Source organism: Zalophus californianus, chromosome 14, assembly GCF_009762305.2.
Source record: "Zalophus californianus isolate mZalCal1 chromosome 14, mZalCal1.pri.v2, whole genome shotgun sequence".
Lineage (NCBI taxonomy): Eukaryota > Metazoa > Chordata > Mammalia > Carnivora > Otariidae > Zalophus > Zalophus californianus.
The window spans coordinates 25,084,080-25,107,551 of NC_045608.1; the positions used below are offsets into that span (position 1 = coordinate 25,084,080).

Genomic DNA, 23,472 nt, shown 5'->3' on the forward strand with positions numbered 1-23,472 from the left:
CCGTCCCTCAGTCACCGCCATTGACACCTCCAGCCAGGCTGCACTCTGATGGAAACTCTTGTGTCCCAAACCAGGGCCACAGGGCCTGTGAACTCAGAGACACCTTCCCCCTTATCTCCACCTTGCCACCACTCACATGTGCGACCTTTGACAGAAACATCTGGGTCCAGTTGGCTTTGGGTAGTAGTCATGGGTGGCTGAATGAATAAAGGTTCCATCCTGAACATGCAGGACACAGTGTAGCAACTAGAGCTGTTCTCACCCCGGAGAGTGGTCTGACCCCAAATCCCTGCATCCTGGATGCTCTGTCTGTGTTTGGTAATTTGGTCAGCAGGATGGTTCTAAGTTCATAAGAGCAGGCCCCTAAGGGGTTTCACTGGGCACCACGTTGACCTTTCCTACCTGGGAGACCAGACACATGGTACAAATAAGTGATTTCAGACAAACACTAAAAACCCGTAATCTCCTGAGAACAGAAGGCATTTCTGTACCACTGTTTTCCACCCAGATTCTCTCTGCACTAAGCACAGATTTGGGGAAAGTACACTCCTGATTGTACCTGTATCTTCAGACTGACATTGTCGTTGAGTTTAAATCTATCTTAATGAATAGAATTACATATAAAAAAACACACGTTCATCCTAAGTACGAGGTTGGCTCCGTGGTGACTGACACAAAATCTCTGTCACTAGGTCCCTGTCAGAGCATCTACAGCTGTCACTCCTTTCTTCCCAGAATTTCCAGCAGATTTGCCCTTTGTGTTCTGAGGTCAGGGCCACACACATTCACGTGGCAGGGCCCCTGTAGACTCGTGTCTGTGCTGGGAGGACAGAGCCGAGGAGGGAATCTATGTCCTGTGTGTGGACAACTGTTGCTTCAAGCAGGGAGAAAGAATGACAGGGACAAAGATGCTCCATGTGGAACCCTCTAAGAATGCACGTGACGGCCTCTACCCACAACCTGGAGTGAAGAGCTCCCCATATCCTCAGTGCTGTGGGGTGCTCAGAGGAAGGAGAGCTCTGGAAATCAGGGAGAAGGCACATAAGAGGAAAGTCCCAGCATCCTGCACAGAAGTGAGCCTTTGCCCATGGGGCCCCATCACTACTCTGGACTGTATCCTCATCTAGAAGAGTTTGTGTAGAGACACCACCTCCGTCCTGACGCAGGAGCAGAGAAGGGAGCAATGAAGAGACTCATTATGAAGACTCTTAGCAGGGCCTAGAGTGAGTCTTGACTTAGTGGGAGGTGACATATAGGGACATCTGGTCAGGCCCACATGCAGGGAACAGTGTCAAAACAATTTGGGGGGTGTGGGGTTGTGTCTGATTGGCTCTGGCCAGCATGAAACACAATGTTGTGTCTGTGTCTGGACACCAGGGGGCACCCTGGTTCCATTTCTGAGGAGTCAGGGGGGATCAGAGCTGGGCCCTGCCACCTGGCCTTGTCCCCGCCCTCTGCTCAGGGCTCACAGCTGGGACCTCCCCACTCCTGTCCACACACGGCCCCTCCCGGCCCAACCCCCCTGACATGCTGAAGCAGAGGACCTGACCCAGGACCAGGGAGGGGTCAGAGAGCTGCGGTCTCATTTGCATGGCCAGGCCCTCCCTCTCTCAGAGGATGAAGAGGGGAAGGGAGAGACGAGGGGAGGTTCTGCACAGCTGTGGGGCCACAGCAGGCAGGATCGGTGATGACCTCCACCATGGCCTGGTCCCCTCTCCTCCTCAGCCTCCTCGCTCACTGCACAGGTGACTGGATGCAGGGCAGGGGAAGGGGCCCTGGGAGGACTTGTGGGGCCTTGCTTTCTCCTCTTGTCTCTAGACCCCAGCATCACCCTCTGTGCGTCTCTCCCCCTTGCAGGGTCCTGGGCCCAGTCTGTGCTGACTCAGCCGCCCTCCGTGTCTGGAGCCCTGGGCCAGAGGGTCACCATCTCCTGCACTGGAATCAGCTCCATCATCGGGGGTGGTACATATGTGAGCTGGTACCAACAGCTCCCAGGAAAAGCCCCCAGAACCATCATCTATGATAACAGCAACCGACCCTCAGGGGTCCCGGATCGATTCTCTGGCTCCACGTCTGGCAGCTCAGGCACCCTGACCATCACTGGGCTCCAGGCTGAGGACGAGGCTGAGTATTACTGTGCATCGTGGGATGATAGTGTCAATGCTCCCACAGTGCTCCCGGCCTGTGGGGAAGTGAGACAAAAACGTGCTGTCCCTCAGCAACGGGTCTCCCTGTGCAGCTCCCCCTCCTTGGCCACGTCAGCTCCTTCCTTTGCTTGGTCTAAACTGTAGTCGGAACTAATCTCACGGAACTTTGGCTACAAAATAGTCCAAATTCTCTTAAATTTAGCCCCTCCAGGATCACCTTAGCAGGAAGACATTGTTTGGTTTTCTCATATTGAGGAGAAACTCCTGGGTGCCAGGGGCAGAATGCCGGGTAAGAGAGTCAGTTGTTGAGGGAAACAAAGGCAGGAGAAATGTCGCTTAAATCAACCTCCTCCCGCTGCAGCCCCTGAGAGACACGTGACCCATGCGGAGTGTGAGCTTCCTCAAGGACCTCATGGGTGCCTTAGTGTCCCCATGTGTGTGTTTTATTAAAGACTGAAGTAAGCTCGTCTTCACAGCAGCTAGCCCCTTCATTCCTGAAAGCCTGGCTTCCATATTCCTTAGAGATTTATAGTATCCCTCACCTCCAGTAATGATAAAGTACATAATCAGTCACTCCTCACAATCCCAGTGGGCATTCTGCCCATGGGTCTTGTCTCCGGGCTATAGTAAAATCATGTTTTTTCAACATTCAATGTGTAGAATTGTCTTGATATCAATGTCAAGAATTCTTTCTTGTCCATTGAGCTTGGCAATCCCAAATCACTGTGACTGGTCAGGATAGAACCAGAGACAGGAAGTCCCCCTGTGTCTGACGTGGATAGAGCCCTGTCCAGAGAGTTTGCATTCACTGCACTTATGGAACACCTACCATGTTAGTCTAGGATGTGGGACATATGTGGACATGACAGGAAGGGTGTGCAGGCTCAGGGAGCTGACAGTGTCTGGGAGAAGAGAGAGGAGACAAGCTAAACATGTTGTCAGGGAAAGCTGTGTCTCAGGATAATGAGGAGGGGTGGGGTTGGTGGGGTGGAGTCGGAGCATTGGAGGGGTGCACAGGGCACTCCACAATCTGATGCGTCATCATGGCATCCCTGTTCTGCACAGACAATGAAGGAACAGGAGGGAGCATGTAGGTGGGATGCGGCAGGGGCTGTGGACTCTGTCCCAGTCAGACTAGGAGTTCTGGACAAGGGGTTGATGGGGAGGAATGTAAGAGTCCTCATGACCTGGGGGAAGCAGGGACTGAGAATGGGAGTGGGAAGGAGAGGTTAGAGGTGGGGGGGCTTGGGAACAGTGGGTGGAGGGGTTCCACCAGCTGGGGCAGTATGAGAACCCATCTCTGATGCAGGATGAATTATCTCATGTTTCCAGGAGTTAGGATCAGCCCCTGACCCAGGGGACTGTTCGTCAGGAGTCCTAGAGACGCACATACCTACTTACTCTTAACGGACCCTTGATGCAAGTTCACCTGTGCCTGTTGTGGGGGAGGAAGTATTTCCTGTGCTCTTCAAGGTCCATTTGGCTCAATCCAAATCAGTTGACATTTGGGGGATTAACAGGTCAAAATCAAAGTTAATAGCCTACATAACGTGAATCCATACAGACATGGAGAATTCCAATCACAGTCAGGCAACATGACACTTACATGAGTGAAGCAGGGGGTAGGGGTCTGAGGATCAAAGAGGAGAAAGAGCATTAGCAGGACGGTGAGAGGAGATGTTTGCCAACAAAGGTTGTCCTGCTCTGTAGATACATGTCTTAGGTACAGAGGACCCCCTGCTAATAGCTCTCTTCCTGGTCCAAGCAGGCAGTTTTGGGGGAGGTACAGAGCTTTTCCTAAATCTGTGAGTTCCATTTCCTTTTAACAAAATAATTTTTACACCAAAGTGGCCCATCTTGGGGCAGTCTAGTCTTGGCCAGGTGCCTCCCTCCTCTGAAACTCCCCAAAGTTACACATGTCCAAAGTGGGGCTCGACGATTGTTCACTTTGGTTGACATTCTCCTGACAATAGGCCAGTTTAGTTAAAGTTATTTCAGGTGGGGGTGATGCAGGCGTGTTCTCAATGTAAGGCCCGGGGTTCTAGAAATCAGGTATTAAAGCAGAGGTATTTCTATGGAAACAAACAAAATGATGGTTAATGATATTATCGAAGTATAAAGCAGTTCCCAAGTCCTGAGGGTAGTAGGGGAGAAGCCTTCTAGAAGTCAAGCTCAAATATCCTCAGAGTGATAACAAGCTGTGACAATCTGACAGATTTTCCTGGTTTGTAGATCAAATGCGTCTAGTGATCCCTGAGTGGCCCACAGAGCAACAGGGATGAAGACCATCTCTATGTGAGCTACTCTGGCGGTGTTTCTGAAGTTTCTATCATGTTGCGTCTATTTACTTTTCAGGACTTCAGGGAAAAATGCAGTTTGAGTCGAACTCAGAAAGGTGGGAGAAAAATCGTAATGTTCGTTTTGAGACTTGTAGCGAGACATTGTAGGAAGCTAGAGAACCTCAGGATCTAGTCCAGCTTTTAAGGAACAGGATTAGAATCAAGCATTCACTCAGTTGTGTTACTGAAACATGTTTTTTCTCTACAATCACCCTCATTTCGACTAAGTATAGTCATATTAACATTCATTTGCTCACCAAGTAATTGTAGTTTCTAAAAGAACTTGGTCTGATTATTTACATAAGTGCAGCAAGAATGGCAATCAACCATATAGGCTCTTTAAAACCTGCTTTGCTGGAACTTTTATAAGAAACCTCTAGATTGAACATTTAACAGCCCGTCCGGGCCAGAAGCTAAGCCAAAACTTCTGCCAGATAGGTGTCATCAGACTTAACCTGCAACACCTATAGACTTGGGGAAATTCTCTGTTTTTCAGGGAACCAAATATGCCACGGTTCCTGCACCTGCTAGGACATGACCTTCCTGAGTCACCTGGTAAAGCTCCTGGAAACTCTGTGAACCGGTGGTCGGCTGATACTTCCAAGAATCTTTATTGTCTCCGTAAAGTCAGTGTTAGTTCCTTAGAGCTGCCTGGTCATATCTGAGTTTATACAGATACATATCTCTTTCCAATATGACCTTGTAGTCAGAGTCTTAGTAATCTAACCAACGTTTCCAATTATATCTTGTTACAAGGAAAACAGAATCTTATGAAACTTATGCTAATAAATATAATGCCATCCATGTATAAGAATGCTCCTTGATGGTTTCTGAGTTTTGAAGGGATCAGGTGTGGAGAAAAAATAAATAGTTTCATTTGTTCACCAAGGTATATTTGGTGAAGTTCTTATACATCAGTTAGCTTAAGAGATGTTTCCTTAACTCTGAAGGAACAAAACATTTAAAAAAGTCAACAATGTTTCAAACAAAAAGTCATAAAAATTATAATTATATTCCTCTGGACATTCAGTTTCATGTTATTCATTTTTTGTTCTGTTTGAATCCAGTTCTTCTATGAGTTCTGGCAATTTTTACCTTAGTTTTACTCTCTTAAAGGTATCAGAAACCTACATATTTTCAAAGTTCTGCCCATGAATATCCTTGAAGATGTAACACATTTTCAGTAGCATCGGAATAAGTTGGGAACTATACGTGACAAGACGTGACAGTGGCCATGGCTACGGATGGCTTAGAGGTCATTACGATCCAATTGACAAGGAAATGTGTTATTTCCTTGACACGGAACAAAACCATTTATCAAACATAAATACGGAGAGGTACATAGTTGTAAGCAAAATGGAGGATTTCCTAAAATATTAAAAATATATGTTTTTAATATATATTAATAAAATCAGGGGCAGGTCCAGGGTCAGCACCTCCTCCCTGAACTGTGAGGAATCTTGGGTCTGCATTCTTTTTTATTTTAATAATTTTTTATTGTTATGTTAATCACCATACATTACATCATTAGTTTTTGATGTAGTGTTCCATGATTCATTGTTTGTGCATAACACCCAGTGCTCGACGCAGAATGTGCCCTCTTTAATACCCATCACCAGGCTAACCCATCCCCCCACCCCGCTCCCCTCTAGAACCCTCAGTTTGTTTTTCAGAGTGCATCGTCTCTAATGGTTCGTCTCCCCCTCCGACTTACTCCCCTTCATTCTTCCCCTCCTGCTATCTTCTTCTTTTCCTTTTTTCTTAACATATGTTGCATTATTTGTTTCAGAAGTACAGATCTGTGATTCATCAGTCTTGTACAATTCACAGTGCTCACCATAGCACATACCCTCCCCAATGTCTATCACCCAGCCACCCCATCCCTCCCACCCCCCACCACTCCAGCGACCCTCAGTTTCCTGAGATTAAGAATTCTTCATATCAGTGAGGTCATATGATACACGTCTCTCTCTGATTCACTTATTTCACTCAGCATAACACCCTCCAGTTCCATCCACGTCGTTGCAAATGGCAAGATCTCATTCCTTTTGATGGCTGCATAATATTCCATTGTGTATACATACCACCTCTTCTTTATCCATTCATCTGTCGATGGACATCTTGGCTCTTTCCACAGTTTGGCTATTGTGGACGTTGCTGCTGGAACCATTGGGGTGCACGTACCCCTTTGGATCCCTCCATTTGTATCATATAATTGGGTCTTTTAGGATGACTCCCTTTTTATTGTCATTAATGCTGAGAGCGAACCAGTGATTTTTCTTGTTTACTTACATTGTCTATTACTTGCAGAAAGACGTTGAATAATAATGGAGTTAAGGCCACTTGTGCCTGTTCCTGGACTTGTAGAAATGTCCTTCCCCCTCACCACAGTAGCTAACTTCCTGTCTGAGGGACTGAGTTCTAGGTGTGCCGGACAGAGTGTGTTACCATGGGTCAAATGTGTCTGTCTGTTTCTATTTTATGTACTTTTTGTTAGGACTTTGCTTTCCATTTGCTCAAAGAGTCTGTCAAGATCCAGTGAGATAATGTGATTTTCATTTATTGGTTTATTAATAGGATATCTTATATAAAATAAATTTTTACTGTGGAATTCAACATGTATGCTTGCAGTAATTCACATATGGTCATGGTGTATGAACATATGAATGTGAGCTTGGAGTCACACTGTTCATATTGTATTTAGATCATAGGTAAACTATGTCTTAATCCTGACCTGCAAATTTCCTTTTCCTGTATGATATTTTTCGGGTGTCTGTATAAGTATTACTTATTCTTTCTATAAAAATTTAAATTTTCTGGGGACATCTGGCTGGCTTAGTCAGTTGAGCACGCAACTCTAGATCTCAGAGTCGTGAGTTCAAGCTCCACATTCGGCATGGATCCTACTTAAAAGTGTAAAAAAAAAAGAATTTAAATTTTCCATTGTTTTTCAATGCTTTTCAAAAACATATATATGAAGCAAACAAATAAAATTTTGTGATCTGGAACTTTGTTATATTTTCTTGTGAAGCTAATCTCATCTCATGTCTTTCTGTGGAATAGTTCCTAATAATATTCACTATATTTTCTTTTTCTAAAAGAGATTTTATTTATTTATTTGAAAGAGAGAGAGAGAGTTTGTGAGAGAGAGAGCAAGCATGAGCAGCGGCAGGGGCAGAGGGGCTTGATCCCAGGACCCCGGGATCATGTCCTGTAGAGAAAGCAGACGCTTAACCGACTGAGCCACCCATGTCCCAGGGACTGGATCAGTCTTGCAGGTTCTCTGTGCCTGTCCAGCTTCCTCATGCCCTCAGTCAGTCATTCCACCACATTCTGCGGTTTCCTCAGACAGCTCCCCTCTGGAGGGGCAGGGGCTCTGTGCTGGGACCCGGCAGTGAATTAGACAGAGGGGTCCTTTCTCTCTGCCTTAGATGCTCCTCGCTTCTGCTACTGTTCCTTGTTTCACTTCTCCCCGCTCCAAGGCATCCCTGAAATTCCGATATCCTCCCCCAAAGAATAATTGACCAGTTCCATCCCACACTCGATTATACCTGTCTTTCCTGGGAGGAGGGGTAAATCTGACCTTCACCTGGAATTCCTTGAGGGACCTCTCTCCCAGTTTGTCTACTGCACAAGGCACAGCCCTTCCCTGGACCACATTCCTCTAAATCCCTTCTGAGAGTCTGTTCCTTATTTCTGTTTCCACCTTCCTCTTCTCATACCTACCTTTGTCCTTGACCAGAAGCAGAGATGGGACATATATGTGGCATAGATGTGTGGTCATAGACAGCTACCCCATATGGAGACGATGCATCATCCCAAGGGAACCGTTGTTCTAGTTGAAGATCCATGTGTCCTCCTGAGTGTCCTCGTTCAGGTCCTTCCTCACATGGGGAGGTGAGAGGTGGGCCAGACCCACACCTCTGGGGGAGGAGACATGGACTTTGGCAACCTCCTCACCTAGGGATTCACTTCAATAGTTCCCAACCTGTCAACATGAATTACCTTATCGCAAGCATCCCTGAACTTTTGTCATACACATGTCATAACCTGCTGATATCTATTTATTTTTGACATTGGCCAAAATATTGATATTATATGTGAAAATGATGCAATTGGTGAATATCTGGTTCTTACTGTAGAGGATAAATACACAATAATTTGTATATTGTATAAAGAGAACTAAAAGTGTCTCAGTATTGGAGCATATGAATCAATAAAATAAAAGAATAATTATCTGTAAATATTTTATAATTAGAATCTTATCTGTTTCTTTTCTAAAAGATTTTCTTTATTTACTTGGCAGAGAGAGAGAGCACAGGTAGACAGAGTGGTAGGCCGAGGGAGACGGAGAAGCAAGCTCCCCGCTGAGCAGGAAGCCTGATGCTGGAATCAATCCCAGGACCCTGAGATCATGACCTGAGCCGACGGCAGATGCTTCACCAACTGAGCCACCCAGGTGCCCCGAGAATCGTATAGGTTTCTAACTGCAGAGTTCCAGTGTAAATATCAAGTGGAATTAGTGGTTTGGAACACATTTTTTTCCTCCATCTTCAAATAATCCAACAGTCCAAGAAGGGTTTCAAAGCTTGAGAGGTTATCATTTGATGACACTGACCTCCTCAGAGATTGAGGAATCTGGCTCCAGGGGGAAGGTGGTGGGAGATGCTGGAGGCTGGAGTGGAAGCTGGTGAACCGGCAGAGAGGGGCTGGGTGCGGGGAGGGCAGCGTCCTCTCGCAGGGACCACACCCTGAGGAGGCAGAGAGCTGGAAGCAGGGCTCTCCTCTCAGTCCTGACAGAACCACTGCGTCAGGAGCACAGAGGGGGCTCTTTCCCGACCCTTCCTGTTAATTCCTTATCTGCACCAATCAGAAAATACTTGGTGCTTCTAAAATATGTGCTTTACAAATAACTACGTAAATTCTAGAACACATAAATGAGTTATTTCTCAAACTAAGAAAATTAAAAAAAAAACTTTATGCTTTTGTGTTTTACCCATAAGTACTGGGGCAGCACAGGGTCAATTCAGTTCTTAAATTCCTCCTGTGCTCTGAGTCTACCCTGTGAGATTGCTCATTTCAGGGTCATAGATGCAGAGCTTCCCTCTCAGATTCCCTCCTGCTTCATTACATGTCCTACTGTTCCAACACAGGGAACACATTCTATTATCCCCCTAAGCTCTATCTGTCTAGCATCTCCTACAGGAGTTCATGTCGTAATTTCCCTACAACAACCAGGTGATTGTCGCTACATCAACAATGAACAAGCCCAAGAGGATATTAAAAAACAAATACATTTAAGATAGCATCGAAAAGAATAGAACTTTTAGGAGTCAACTTAACCAAGTAGACAGAAGACTTGCAAACTGAAAAGTAAAAAGGATTGCTGAAAATACTAAAAAGATTTAAAGAAGTGAGAAGGTCGCCCATCCATGGCTTGGATGACTCAATATTGTGAAGGTACAAACAACACCAAACAAATCCATCTCCACATTCAGTGCTGTCCTGCCATGTGCTTGTTGTTCCCAGTTTAACCCCACGATGTCTACCGCTCACTGCCCTGATGGTTGGAGGGTTTTGGATAAATGTGTGTTCTTTGGACCCTGATTTTCGACACTCATGCCCTCGAGTTCTACATGAGGGTATGAGGGTTGTCAGTGTAGGAGAGATGGAAGAACCCCTCAACAGAGGACTGATCCATTTATAGCAATGTTCTGTGTGTAACAATCTTTACACTAATTGAAATCATAAAGTTGATTTTAAACATATTAAGTAGGGGCGCTTTGGTGGCTCAGTCGTTAGGCATCTGCATTCGGCTTAGGTCATGATCCCGGGTCCTGGGATGGAGACACGCAGCAGGCTCTCTGCTCCATGGGAAGCCTGCTTCTCCCTCTCCCACTCCCCCTGCTTGTGTTCCCCTCTCTCGCTGTGTGTCTCTATCTGTCAAATAAATAAATAAAATCTTCAAAAAAATAAAAAATAAAATAAATAAATAAAATAAAATATATAAAATATATGAGAGTCAAATATGGAAGCATTTGTCAAGGCTAAGTTTCAAGGAACATCTGAAGTTGAAAAAGTGAACAGGAGCAGAAGACACATGTCCCTGACAGTGTTCTGTTCCCATGGCAGAGACAGGCATCTAACATCCTTGCAGTGCAGGCTGAGGGGACCTCACAGGAGAATCCAAACCCACATCAACAACAACGGTCAAACTGGAAGCCAGGTCCATGTAGAATTACTATGAGGTGTGAACCACCTTGGTACTCGGAGAACTTTAAGCCTTTTATTTGGTTCAAGATGAAGGTAGGCTGGTTAGGACCCCAAGCTCCTGGAAGGGGTAAATTCCAGTGTCAGGTAATCCTGAAATACCTTCCTATTGTAAGCAGTGTGCAATACGCCATGTATTTAATCATCCGGAGGTCATTCTGATCTGGAAACAACTTGTCAGCCTGAACACCACAGAGGGCTCCTCTTCATTCTACTGCCCGGGGCAGTGACATCATTCTGGATCCAATTGCAAAAGTCTGGAGCTCATTTCAGGAGCGATGGGAGGTGTCAGATGGGCTGGACGACTTGGTGCCTCTGTCCAGCAGATGGCGCTGTGGGACTGGGCCTGTGAGGACGGGCTTTTGGTCCAGACCAACTAGGGAACTGCTCTACTCATTCTTGCACACTTGGCAGGAGGTGTCTTCACTGAAGTGTGCCTGCAGCACCTGTGTCCCCGCAGCTGCGTGGGGGCTCAGCTCTGACTCCCTCCCTCCTTCCCGCTCCATCCGCCACCTGGTGGAGGCCTTGCCCAGGCTGGTGTTCAGACAGGGACAGTCACGCGCCCACGTGGAGTGGTTCACGTCCTGAAAAATAATCACGTGCCATGCTACCAGAGCCCAGGGCAAGAGACCCCTGGGGAGGGGAGGAGGGGAAAGCCAACAATGTGGACTCAGCCAGAGACCTCTGGGGCGTCTCTGTCCTTTCCTGATTCCTCTATGGCCTCCTCCCTCATAGACAAGGAGTTCCCTTTAAGCCTGAAGAGAAAGGCTGCTGGGGGTGGGGGGGAGGCATTTGCACTGCTCTGTTCCCAAACGAAGACTCATTCTTTCTGTCACCTCAGAGCATCCAGTTTTCCTTCCAGGGCCTGTCACACTGGGGTACTCTGCTGTCCAGGTTATCGGGGTCTTTGTTAGGGGGAAAAGGAAAAAAAATTTAAGTATATGTGATATTTATTATAAATAATTAGAAATATTACATATTATAATATTGTATATATACTATATAAGCATATGAAATATATTAAATGTGTCATATATTCTATTGAATTATGACATGTATCATTTTAGTATATCTAATCTACTAAATATAGATATCAGGTATGATAAATAATACTATAGATTATATATATTGTATCATCTTACATGTTGCATATACATATCATATACCATAAGTTGTACATTTAAGTACTATAAGTTATATATAGAGGTGATGAGGGAACGGAAGGCCAGTTGAGGGCAAAGCAGAAGCTGACACCCCCAACCTCCCCTATGGGATCTGTGTGACATTCCTCAGGCACTCCCGGCTGCCCTAAATGGAAAAGAAATAGTTAACTTGTAGAGATCACAATCCTGCAAGACCTGAGTCTCCCTCAGTTTACAAATGTCCTAGTGATTTATAAGGAAGAAGCTTTCTTATCAACAGGCTAACTTCCAGAGACCCATAACTCAGTTTCCTGAAGCTCTAACATCACCCTCCCTTCCATAAAATTGAGGGCGGCTGAGGCAGAAGGAAATGTCCATAACATTGAATTTCTTTTAAACCTACAGCCCCCTGATAACATTCCTCCAGGAAGCTCCCAACTATCTTACCATTAATACTTTCCTGAAGGAAAAAAAACCTTAACTTGACAAATTGCAAAGCCCCCGGTATCTTGTGTGTCTTCTTTAATACAGGAAAGTTCTTTCAAAACTTCCCTTTATCCTTACCTCCCCCAACCCCATAGTATAGAATCAGCAGCCCCTCATGACCCGGGGACAGCAGCTCTTTCTGCCCACCGGGCCAGTCCCCATGCTTTAAGGAACCACCACTTTGCACCAAAGACATCCCAAGGCTTCTTTCTTAGTCCTGGGCTCTGAACTTCACCCCACCGCACCTCACCTATATTCCAAAACCACAGCAGAGGGAGGGAGAGGAAAATGAAGTAATAAGGAGATCACAGGGAATAAGTTGCAAAGCCTTGACTCCGAAAAGTGGAGTGAGTGGGTTCTTTTTATTTCGTATTTGGGATGAATATTCAGAGGGGAGCTTTGTCATCCCTTGTCAAGGTGGGGGTAAGGTCGGTCAGGAGTCCTGAGAGCACAGGCCTATACAGGCATCCTCTGCTCTGTGAGTGCGGCCAGGGCTCCTCCCAGGGCAGAGGCTCGAACAGTATAGTGAAGCCGAGGTGGCTGCCCCACAAGGGGAAGGGGCTAGGGACCTGCTCCCAGAGCCAGGGTACACTGGAAAGGGTTTGAGCTCCTTATCTGGGGCAAGGAACACAGGGCCTGGTTTTCTTGGAAGCAGCACTGGGGGGTTCACCACTGATTGATTCATTGTCTCTGATGTGGTGAGACTGTTTCCTGGCCTGGTAGAGCCTGTCCATTTTTGCATTCCCTTTGTTCCCTTAAAGCTTTAACTACTGGAGTTTTTTTGTTCTGTTTTGTTTTGTTTTGTGTGTTTTCCTTTCTTCTTAATTCTGACACCTCTTAGGAAGATCTGCAAGGTGTGTGCTGGGAAAGTGGAGCCACAAGGGCAGAGATCACAGGAAATAGGTGGGGGCCTCAAATGACTTCTCTTGTGTCAGGTAAGCTGTATCCCCTCTGTTCGTTTGTTTGTTTTTTTCTCCTGGGAACCCCTAGTTTTTCTGCTCACACGTGGACGCAGTGATGGGACTCCATGGTATCGTAGCCCCCGGTGGACAGTGTGCATCAGCAGGGTCCTTCAGAGAGGAAAAGCACAGCCCAAAGCCACCTCTCGCGTAGGACATTGAGCATCACCCTAGAGCCATCAGGGGTTGGGGGGATCCGTCTGCTCTTTCTAACTCTGTGAGGGTTCCTGGGCCCAAGGTTCTTCTCCAGCACCCCGTTTTGCATCTTTGTTCTCCCCACTGTCTCCAGACCTTCCCATTGAGAAAGGATTCCTCTGATCTGTGAAGCCTTGAGACGTCCATGAGAGTTTCTCAGGGCTTCCTTCAAGGTCAGGGAGCCTGGCTGATTACTGTGACTCCCCAATTTATTCAGGATGAAATAGATTTCATTAGTTCTGAAACTCATGATTTTAGTTGCTATTTCTAAGAGATATGATATCGGTCATTTATTTCTATATTTTATGGTGACTTTCAGAAGCTGACACTGTGTTTTTCAGATATGTTCATTATTCTTTCTAATTCTTCCTTGTTCTCTTAAGTTTGGATCCTCCTGAAGAGGAAAAGTATGCAGAGCAGGCCCAGGCCAGGAGGCCCGAGAACATGGAAAGTTACTAACAATAAGCTGGAGATAACCAGAAGCCCTCGTGGGAGCAAGAGATAACCGGCCATTTTGCTTCTGTAAACAGGCTTCCCACCACAGGCTGCCCGCACTATTGTCCACGCCTAAAGCAGCCCCCGCTCCCCCAGTTTAAACCCACCTACCAGCAGTCAGCAGAGCCCTTGGAACCTGACTGCCTTCCTTCCCTTTAAAAGCCCTATAACCGCATTGCCTGGGGCCCAGAACATGGAGCACGAGCTCATGTGGGTCCACTGGCGTAAAATAAATCGGAGTTCTCCTACTTCTCCGAGGGTCACTTGGCCTCCCTCCGGTGTGATTTTTATTTTTTCGCAACACTCCTTATCATCCAATTTGGTGCACATAAAATTGCATACTTTTCTCCAGTGTATCAGAGGATCCTTTGATAAATAGACACAAAGTGATTGACTAGGCACCGCTGTGTGATGTAAGTTGGGCTCGCAAACACAGACACCGAGGAGGGCAAACAGCAACCACCACATTATAGGAAACAGACAATGTGCTAGCAATTCTGAAATGAATATAAAAATCATATTTCATTCATCGTGATGAACACTGCTCTGACACTTAAATGTGTGTTTAAAGAATGTAGGGGAGGTGGGCCTGGGTGGGTCAGTCAGAGAAGCATCTGCCTTAGGCTCAGATCATGACCTCGGGGTCCTGGGATCAAGCCCTGGGTCTGGCTCAGTGGGGAGTCTGCTTCTCCCTCTGCTTCTGCACCCCCCCACCTCAGCTTATAAGTGCATTCTCTCTCTAATAAATAAATAAAGTCTTTAAAAATAAAAAATGTGGGGGAGAATGAATGAACGAACGAATGCTGCAGACTAAGCCCTCACCCAGGCGGTTACTGTGTTACCTGCTTCCCTCCGATGGGGGGGGACGGGGTCTCTCAGCCCCGCTCATCCGTGCGTCCACACCTCTCCGCAGGTCCCACCATGGTCGCCACGTGTCAGAGGGACAACAGACCCATCTGCAGCCCCCCACGGGCTCTCCCACCCGACCTCCCCTGTGTCAGTCTGCGCATCCCCATCTCTGCGGGCATCGCCGTCCGTCCACCCGACACTCTGGACCATCCCTTCCTCCCACACCCAGGGTCGGCTCAGTCACCTCTCTGGGTCCCACCTGGGGACACGTGGCCTTTCTCCCTTCATAGTTTCCCCCGCTGTCCTCTCCTTCCGGCCCCCACCCCCACCCGGTGTCCCCTTCCAGGGCTCCCTGTCCCAGGTTCTGTCGTAGAACTTCCCAGAGCTAAATCCCTAGTGAGCAGCACTGACCAGAAGAGAAAATAGAGGGGAGGTCACAGGAGGCCCGTCTGTTGTTCCTGCAGGATCCCCAGGCCCTGCTCTGTCCCCACAGCCGCTGCGGGTCCCGTCGGCCCTGCTCAGGAAGGCGCGGCGTTCTCACACTCGCTGGCCTTCTCTGTGAAGGTGTGTGTCTCCACTGCAAGCTGCTATTCACACTCAGCACCCAGAGCCAGCCTGCCTCCTCTGAGCACCGACCCCCCCTGCCGTGGGACAGATTCCCTCTGCTCACTGGTCCCCGTGTCTGGTCCTCAGCTGCACAGAGGTTCACAGGCTCTCCTGGGTCAGGACTGCACAGGTACCTCCTGCTGGACCCCACTGCACGGAGGAAGCCTGAGCAGGGACAGCACACCAGGACCTCTGTCCTTCCTGGAGAGTCACTCTCCCATGGTGGGAGCACAGGCATGAGGGAAGCAGGTGCAGGAGAGGCTTGCCAGCAGTGGGAAAGAAGGAGAGATTCTTCCAGAGTCCAAGAGGAGTGCTGTGGGACTGTATTTGGGGGTTTCTTCAGGCGAAGGTCTCCCAGCAGGTCGGTCCTCCACTGACAGGAGGCCCCAAGGCCAGGTCCCTAACTTTCAGTGTGGACACGGCGGGTGTTTCCTCTTTGGGGCTGGATAAGTCCCCGGACCTGGGCCTGTGTGTGATCCCAGCAGGTGCATCCTCCAGGCCCACCAGGAAGAAACTAGTGCATCAGGAATTCTCTGCTTCCAAGGGCCACACACCTGGGAGTGCACAGCAGGGAGAAGCAGGGGTGGGTCACATTTGCCTGAGCAGCCCCTCCTCTAGGAGGTCCTTGGACAGGGGATAAGACAGGCCCAGGGCAGCCCAGGCCCAGCTCTGTGGCCTAAGAAGGGGCTGTGACACCATGGCCTGGAGCCCGGTCCTCCTTGCACGCCTCTGTCACTGCACAGGTGGGGACAGGCCCCAGTGCCTGAGGGCGGCCCCCTAGCCTGAGTCAGATCCCCTGGCTCAGCTCCTCAACCACAGGCACCCAATCCCTTCTCTTCATTCCTATGTGTGTGTCTGCAGGCAACCAGTCCCAGCCCGTGCTGACCCGGCCGCCCTCCCTCTGGGCATCTCCGGGAACGACGGCCAGACTCACCTGCACCCTGAACAGGGACATCGGTGTGGGCGGCTCTAACATCGACTGGATCCAGCAGCAGCCAGGGAGCCCTCCCCCAGATCTGCTATACTGCTCCTCAGACTCAAATAAGCACCAGGGTCCCGGGGTCCCCGGCCGCTTCTCGGGCTCCAAAGATGCCTCGGCCAATGAGGGGCTTCTGCGCATCTCGGGGCTGCAGACTGAGGCCGAGGCGGACTCTCACTGGGGTACAGGGCTCACGGCAGTGGGCGCAGCTACCGCTCCTCACAGCGTCTCAGAGAAGGAAGAAGTGGGTCTAAAAGCTCTTGAGCCACGGATCTTGTTTCTGAGCCTCTTTTTAGTAAGAAATTTACCTGGTGAGACATAACAGGGAAAGAGGAAGAGTCATGTAATGCACAGAAAGTGACATAAAATGGGGCCTCCAAGGAAGATACAGACACATGAGATATCCGAGCCCCACCGCACATCCCCACTGAATCTGGAGAAGATGGACAGGAAGGAATTCCGTGTCTACAACCGAACACACTGCCCAGCGAACATTCCTCTACAGGCTGTTCTATCATCTTATTCCATCAAGTGTGACCTTGTGTCACTCCTGATGTATCCACAGCTGATACATTGACAATAACCCTGGTCACAGACACAGTCTCCTCTCTCTGAACCAGTTTCACATGAACTTGGACCAGATCCTACACACTCTCCCTGACAACACCCCCCATATCTTCCTCTACTCCTCTTTGCTCCTGCATCCCTCAGGCTTCAGTCTCTCCTCTGGCTCCTCGGTCTAACCTATGTCTCCATGTCAGGGTTTGAGAGAAAACTGGAAATGATCTTGATGTATTTTCCAGTCTCCAGAGTCCATCTCTAGAGAGGAGAATGACCAGAATATACAGATGCTTGCGACCCCCCCACATTCTCCTTCCTGCTCTCACCCAGGCTTCATTTTGTGTTCCCAACATTCCCAGTCAATGTATTTTTTTTAGAGATTTATTTATTTGTTTTAGAGAGAGCGCGCAATGGGAGAGGCAGAGGGAGAGGGAGAGAATGTCTTAGGCAGATCCATGCTCAGTGCAGAGCCCTTTGAGGGGCTGGAGCTCAGGACCCTGGGATCACGACCTAGAGTCGGAAGCTCCAACTACTGTGCCTCTCTGCAGCCCCCCTAAGTCTCTTTAATTTGAAAATAAAGTTATTATAGTTCCTGCAAAGGATGTATTCATCCACCTTTACGTACTTGCGCATGGAATCTGCCGGTTTTTACCCACTTCAGAATTAAATGATGCCACCAACCACGGGGAGTCTTGGAGGGATCCACAGACACAGGATCGCCTGCATATTTTAAGATATGTCATTATGTATCTTATGCTCCCGATTCTCATTCCTAAGAATTCTCTGAATAGGAATTCCACAACAAAAATATTTTTGCTTGATTCCTAAAGTCCTAAGTGGTAGTGTATTTTCACACACACACAAAACTATCAGCAATATATTGTTCTCACTGCCTGGTAGACATGTGGGGACATGGGGGCCTTTGGGTCTGGCTGGGATGTGGGGCAGGAAGGAGGGGGTTGTGTGCTCCCCCCTGCCTTGTGCTTCTAACCCCTGAAAACCTCACAGCTGTAGGTCTTGTGTCTGCAGAGATAAAAAATTGACAGATTTCTTGTCACTCAACAAGACCTGGACTCCCAGTTCAGTGAATAATTAATAGATTTGCTCCCACATGAGGCCTCCTGGCCTAAATAAATCCTTTTCCAGTAAAAATCTCTGAGACCCTTATCTCTAAATGCAGTATCAGGACCCTGGAGATTGATTGATTGATTGATTGATTGATTTTATTATTTTTTTTAAGATTTTATTTATTTATTTGACAGAGAGAGACCCAGCGAGAGAGGGAACACAAGCAGGGGGAGTCAGATACGGAGAAGTAGGTTTCCCACTGAGCAGGGAGCCCGATGCGGGGCTCGATCCCAGGACCCTGGGACCATGACCTGAGCCGAAGGCAGACGCTTAATGACTGAGCCACCCAGGCGCCCCAGGACCCTGGAGTTTTATAAAGAGAATCATCATGGAGAACTATCCGTCAGGGTGTTTCAAAGTCATAAGAGATCCCAGGGTCACACAACGTCATTTTTGGCCACACACACACACACACACCCCTCTCCTCCCTGTCAGTGAATAGTTCGTCTGGGACTCTGCAGTTTCCAGGCCTCTCTGTCCCTCAAGAGTCAAGGTTGACCTGTGCTCACCCAGCCATTCTCAGGGTCAAAATCTCGAGAAGCAGAATCCTCCTCGACAGGAAACCCTGGACCCATTGCGTGCAGCTTGGGTCCTGTCCCCAGGGCAGCCAGGATGGGCTCTGAACACCTGCTCTCCTGGGATAAGGCTGATGCTCAGGGATCTCAGGGGACATCTCTGTTCCCATGGGCAGCTTAGCCCCTGTACATCTCTGGGCCCTAGTTAGTGGCTGAGGCTGATCGGTACTTTGATTCTGGAACCCCAGCCTCAGTGCTGCTCCCACAGAAGCCAAAACCCTTGGGGACAAGGAACACATGCTCCACCTGCTCTCAGGGCTGGGCTCTTCCTCCCTCAGTCACCCCAGTCATCTCCAACCAGGCTGCACTCTGATGGAAAATCTTCTGTCCCAACCCAGGGCCACGGGGCTTGTGACTTCAGGGACACCTTCCCCCTTATCTCCACCTTGCCACCACTCACATGTGGGACCTTTGACAGAAACTTCTGGGTCCACTTGACCTTGGGCAGTAGTCATGGGTGACTGAATGAATAAAGGTTCCATCCTGAACATGCTGGACACAGTTGCAGGGACTAGAGCTGTTCTCACCCCAGACAGTGGTCTGACGCCAAATCCCTCCGTCCTGGAAGCTCTGTCTGTGTTTGGTAATTTTGTCAGCAGGATGGTTCTGAGTTCCTGGGAACAGGCCCCTCAAGGGGTTTCACTGGGCACCACATTGACCTTTCCTATGTGGGAGACCAGAAACATGGTACAAAAAAGTGATTTTAGAAAAAGAATATAAAACTCTATTCTCCTGAGAACAGAAGGCATTCCTGTTCCACTCTTTTCCATCCATGTGCTTAACCACTCTTTCCACCCAGATTCTCTCTGCACTAAGCAAAGATTTGGGGAAAGTATACTTCTGAGTGTACCTGTATCTTCATACTGACATTATCATCGAGTTTAAATCAATCTTAGTGAATAGAATTACATATAAAATAACACACGCTCATCTTAAATATGAGGTTGGTTCCGTGGTGACTGACACCTAAACTCTGTCACTAGGTCCCTGTCAGAGCATCTACAGCTGTCACTCATTTCTTCCTGGAACTTCCAGCACATTTGTCCTTTGTGCTCTGAGGTCAGGGCCACACACACTCACGTGGCAGGGCTCCTGCAGACTCGTGTCTGTGCCGGGAAGACAGAGCCGAGGAGGGAATCCCTGCCCAATGTGTGGACAAGTGTTGCTTCAAACAGTGGGAAACAGTGACAGGTGACAAAGATGCTCTGTGTGTAACCGTCTAGGAATGCACGTGGCAGCTTCTACCCACAATCTGGGGAGAAGAGCTCCCCATGTCCTCAGTGCTGTGGGGGCCTCAGAAGAAGTAGAGCTCTGGAAATCAGGGAGAAGGCACATAAGAGGAAATTCCCAGCATCCTGCACAGAAGTGATCCTTTGTCCATGGGGACCTGTCACTACTCTTGCCTGGGTCCTGATCTAGAAGAGTTTGTGTAGAGAGACCACCTCAGTCCTGACCCAGGAACAGAGATGGGAGCAGTGGACAGATTCATTCTGAAGACTCTTAGCATGATATATAGTGATTCTTGACATAGTGGGAGGTGACATATAGGGACACCTGGTCAGGACCTAATGCAGGGAACAGTGGTCAAAACAGATGAGGGGGGTGTGGACATGTGTCTGATGGGCTGGTCACCATGTCACACTATGATGTGTCTGGGTCTGGACACCAGGGGGCACGCTGGTTCCATTTCTGAGGAGTCAGGGGTGATCAGAGCTGGGACCTGCCTCCTGGCCCTGCCCGTGCCCTCTGCTCAGGGCTCACAGCTGGGACCTCACCACCCCTGGCCCCACACGGCCCCTCCCCTGCCCAACCCCCCTGACATGCTGAAGCAGAGGACCTGACCCAGGACCAGGGAGGGGTCAGAGAGCTGGGGCTCATTTGCATGGCCAGGCCCTCCCTCTCTCAGAGGATGAAGAGGGGAAGGGAGAGACGAGAGGAGGCTCTGCACAGCTGTGGGGCCACAGCAGGCAGGATCGGTGATGACCTCCACCATGGCCTGGTCCCCTCTCCTCCTCAGCCTCCTCGCTCACTGCACAGGTGACCGGATGCAGGGCAGGGGAAGGGGCCCTGGGAGGACTTGTGGGGCCCTGCTTCCTCCTCTTGTCTCTAGACCCCAGCATCACCCTCTGTGCGTCTCTCCCCCTTGCAGGGTCCTGGGCCCAGTCTGTGCTGACTCAGCCGCCCTCCGTGTCTGGAGCCCTGGGCCAGAGGGTCACCATCTCCTGCACTGGAAGCAGCTCCAACTTTGGGAGTTATGGTTTTAGCTGGTACCAACAACTCCCAGGAAAAGCCCCCAGAACCATCATCTATAGTAATAGCAACCGACCCTCAGGGGTCCCGGATCGATTCTCTGGCTCCAAGTCTGGCAGCACAGGCACCCTGACCATCACTGGGCTCCAGGCTGAGGATGAGGCTGAATATTACTGCTCAGCGTGGGACAGCAGTGTCACTGCTCACACAGTGCTCAGGCCTGTGGGGAAGTGAGACAAAAACCTGCTGTCCCTCAGCAACGGGTCTCCCTGTGCAGCTCCCCCACCTTGGCCAAGTCAGCTGCTTCCTTTGTTTGGTCTAAACTGTAGTCTGAACTAATCTTAAGGAACATTGGCTACAAAATAGTCCAAATTCTCTTAAATTCAGTCTCTCCAGGCTCTCCTAAGCAGGAACACACTGTATGGTTTTCTCATGTTGAGGAGAAACTCCTGGGTGCCAAGGGCAGGCTGCCCGGGTAACAGAGTCAGTTGACGAGGGAAACAAAGGCAAGAGAAATATCGCTTAAAGTCAATCTCCTCCAGCTGCAGCCCCTGACAGACACCTGACCCATGCGGAGTGTGAGTTTCCTCAACGACCTCATGGGTGCCTTAGTGTCCTCATGTGGGCGTTTTATTAAAGACTGAAGTAAGCTCATCTTCACAGCAGCTAGTCCCTTGATCCCTGAAAGCCTGGCTTCCAAATTCCTTAAGACTTACCCTATCCCTCACCTCCACTAATTAAAAAGTATATAATCAGTCACTCCTCACAATCCCAGTGAGCTTTCTGCCCATGGGTCCTGTCTCCGGGCTCTAGTAAAATCATCTTTTTCAACATTAAATGTCTCAAGAATTCTTTCTTAACCATTGGTCTTGACAATCCCGTATCACTATGACAGGTCAGGATAGAACCAGAGACAGGGCGTCCACCCGTGTCTGACTGAGGGTAGAGCACTGTCCAGAGAGTTTGCATTCACTGCACTTACTGAACACCTACCATGTTAGTCTAGGGATGTGGGACATATGTGGACATGACAGGAAGGGTGTGCAGGCTCAGGGAGCTGACAGTGTGTGGGGGAAGAGAGAGGACACAAGCTAAACATGTTGTCAGGGAAAGCTGTGTCTCAGGATAATGAGGAGGGGTGGGGTTGGTGGGGTGGAGCCGGAGCATTGGAGGGGTGCACACGGAACTCCACAATCTGATGCGTCATCATGGCATCCCTGTTCTACACAGACAATGAAGGAACTGGAGGGAGCATGTAGGTGGGATGCGGCAGGGGCTGTGGACTCTGTCCCAGTCCGACTGGGAGTTCTGGACAAGGGGTTGATGGGGAGGAAAGTAAGAGTCCTCATGACCTGGGGGAAACAGGGCCTGAGAATGAGAGTGGGAAGGAGAGGTTAGAGGTGGGGGGCTTGGGAACAGTGGGTAGAGGGGTTCCACCAGCTGGGGCAGTATGAGAACCCATCTCTGAGGCAGGATGACTTATATCTCATGTTTCCAGGAGTTAGGATCAGCCCCTGACCCAGGGGACTGTTCGTCAGGAGTCCTAGAGACGCACATACCTACTTACTCTTATCGGACCCTTGATGCAACTTCACCTGTGCCTGTTGTTGGGGAGGAAGTATTTCCTGTGCTCTTCAAGGTCCATTTGGCTGAATCAGAATCAAAATGAATTTGGCAGATTAGCAGTTCAAAATCAATATTAATAGCCTACATAACGTGAATCCACACAGACATGGAGAATTCCAAAGACAGTCAGGCAACATGACACTTATATGAGTGAAGCAGGGGGTAGGGGTCTGAGGATCAAAGAGGAGAAAGAGCATTAGCAGGACGGTGAGAGGACATGTTTGCCAACAAAGTTGTCCTGCTCTGTAGATACATGTCTTAGGTACAGAGGACCCCCTGCTAATAGCTCTCTTCCTGGTACAAGCAGGCAGTTTTGGGGGAGGTACAGAGCTTTTCTTAGATCTGATGAGTTTCATTTCCTTTTGAGTAAATAATGCTCACACCAAAGTGGCCCATCTTGGGTCAGCCTATCCTTGGCCAGGTCCCTCCCTCCTCTGAAACTCCCCAAAGTTACACATGTCCAAAGTGGGGCTAGACGATTGTTCAGTTTGGTTGACACTCCTGACAATAGGCCGGTTTAGTTAAATTTATTATAGGAGGGGGTGATGCAGGTGTGTTCTGAAAGTAAGGCCTGGGGTTCTAGAAATCAGGTATTGAACAAGAGACATTTCTTGGAAATAAGCAAAATGATGGTTAATGATTGATTCAAATTATAATACAGTTCCCAAGTTCTGAGGGTAGCAGGGGAGAAGACTTCTAGATGTCAAGCTCAAATATCTTCAGATAGAGTGACAGCAGGCAGTGACAATCTGACAGATTTTCCTGGTTTGTAGTTCAAATGTGTCTGGTGAACCCTGAGTCGTCCACAGAGCAACAGGGACGAACACCGTCTCTGTGTGAGTGGCTCTGGTAGTTTTTCTGAAGT

General features: G+C 48.6%; 1 gene segment (V, D, J or C); it reads left to right on the forward strand.

Moving 5' to 3' along the window:
- Positions 1-16,185: 16,185 nt before the first annotated feature.
- LOC113912575 lies at positions 16,186-17,210 on the forward strand. The segment is given in 3 exon segments: positions 16,186-16,231; positions 16,350-16,711; positions 17,088-17,210. Coding segments are annotated over 3 exon segments (531 nt in total).
- The last annotated feature ends 6,262 nt before the right edge of the window (positions 17,211-23,472 follow it).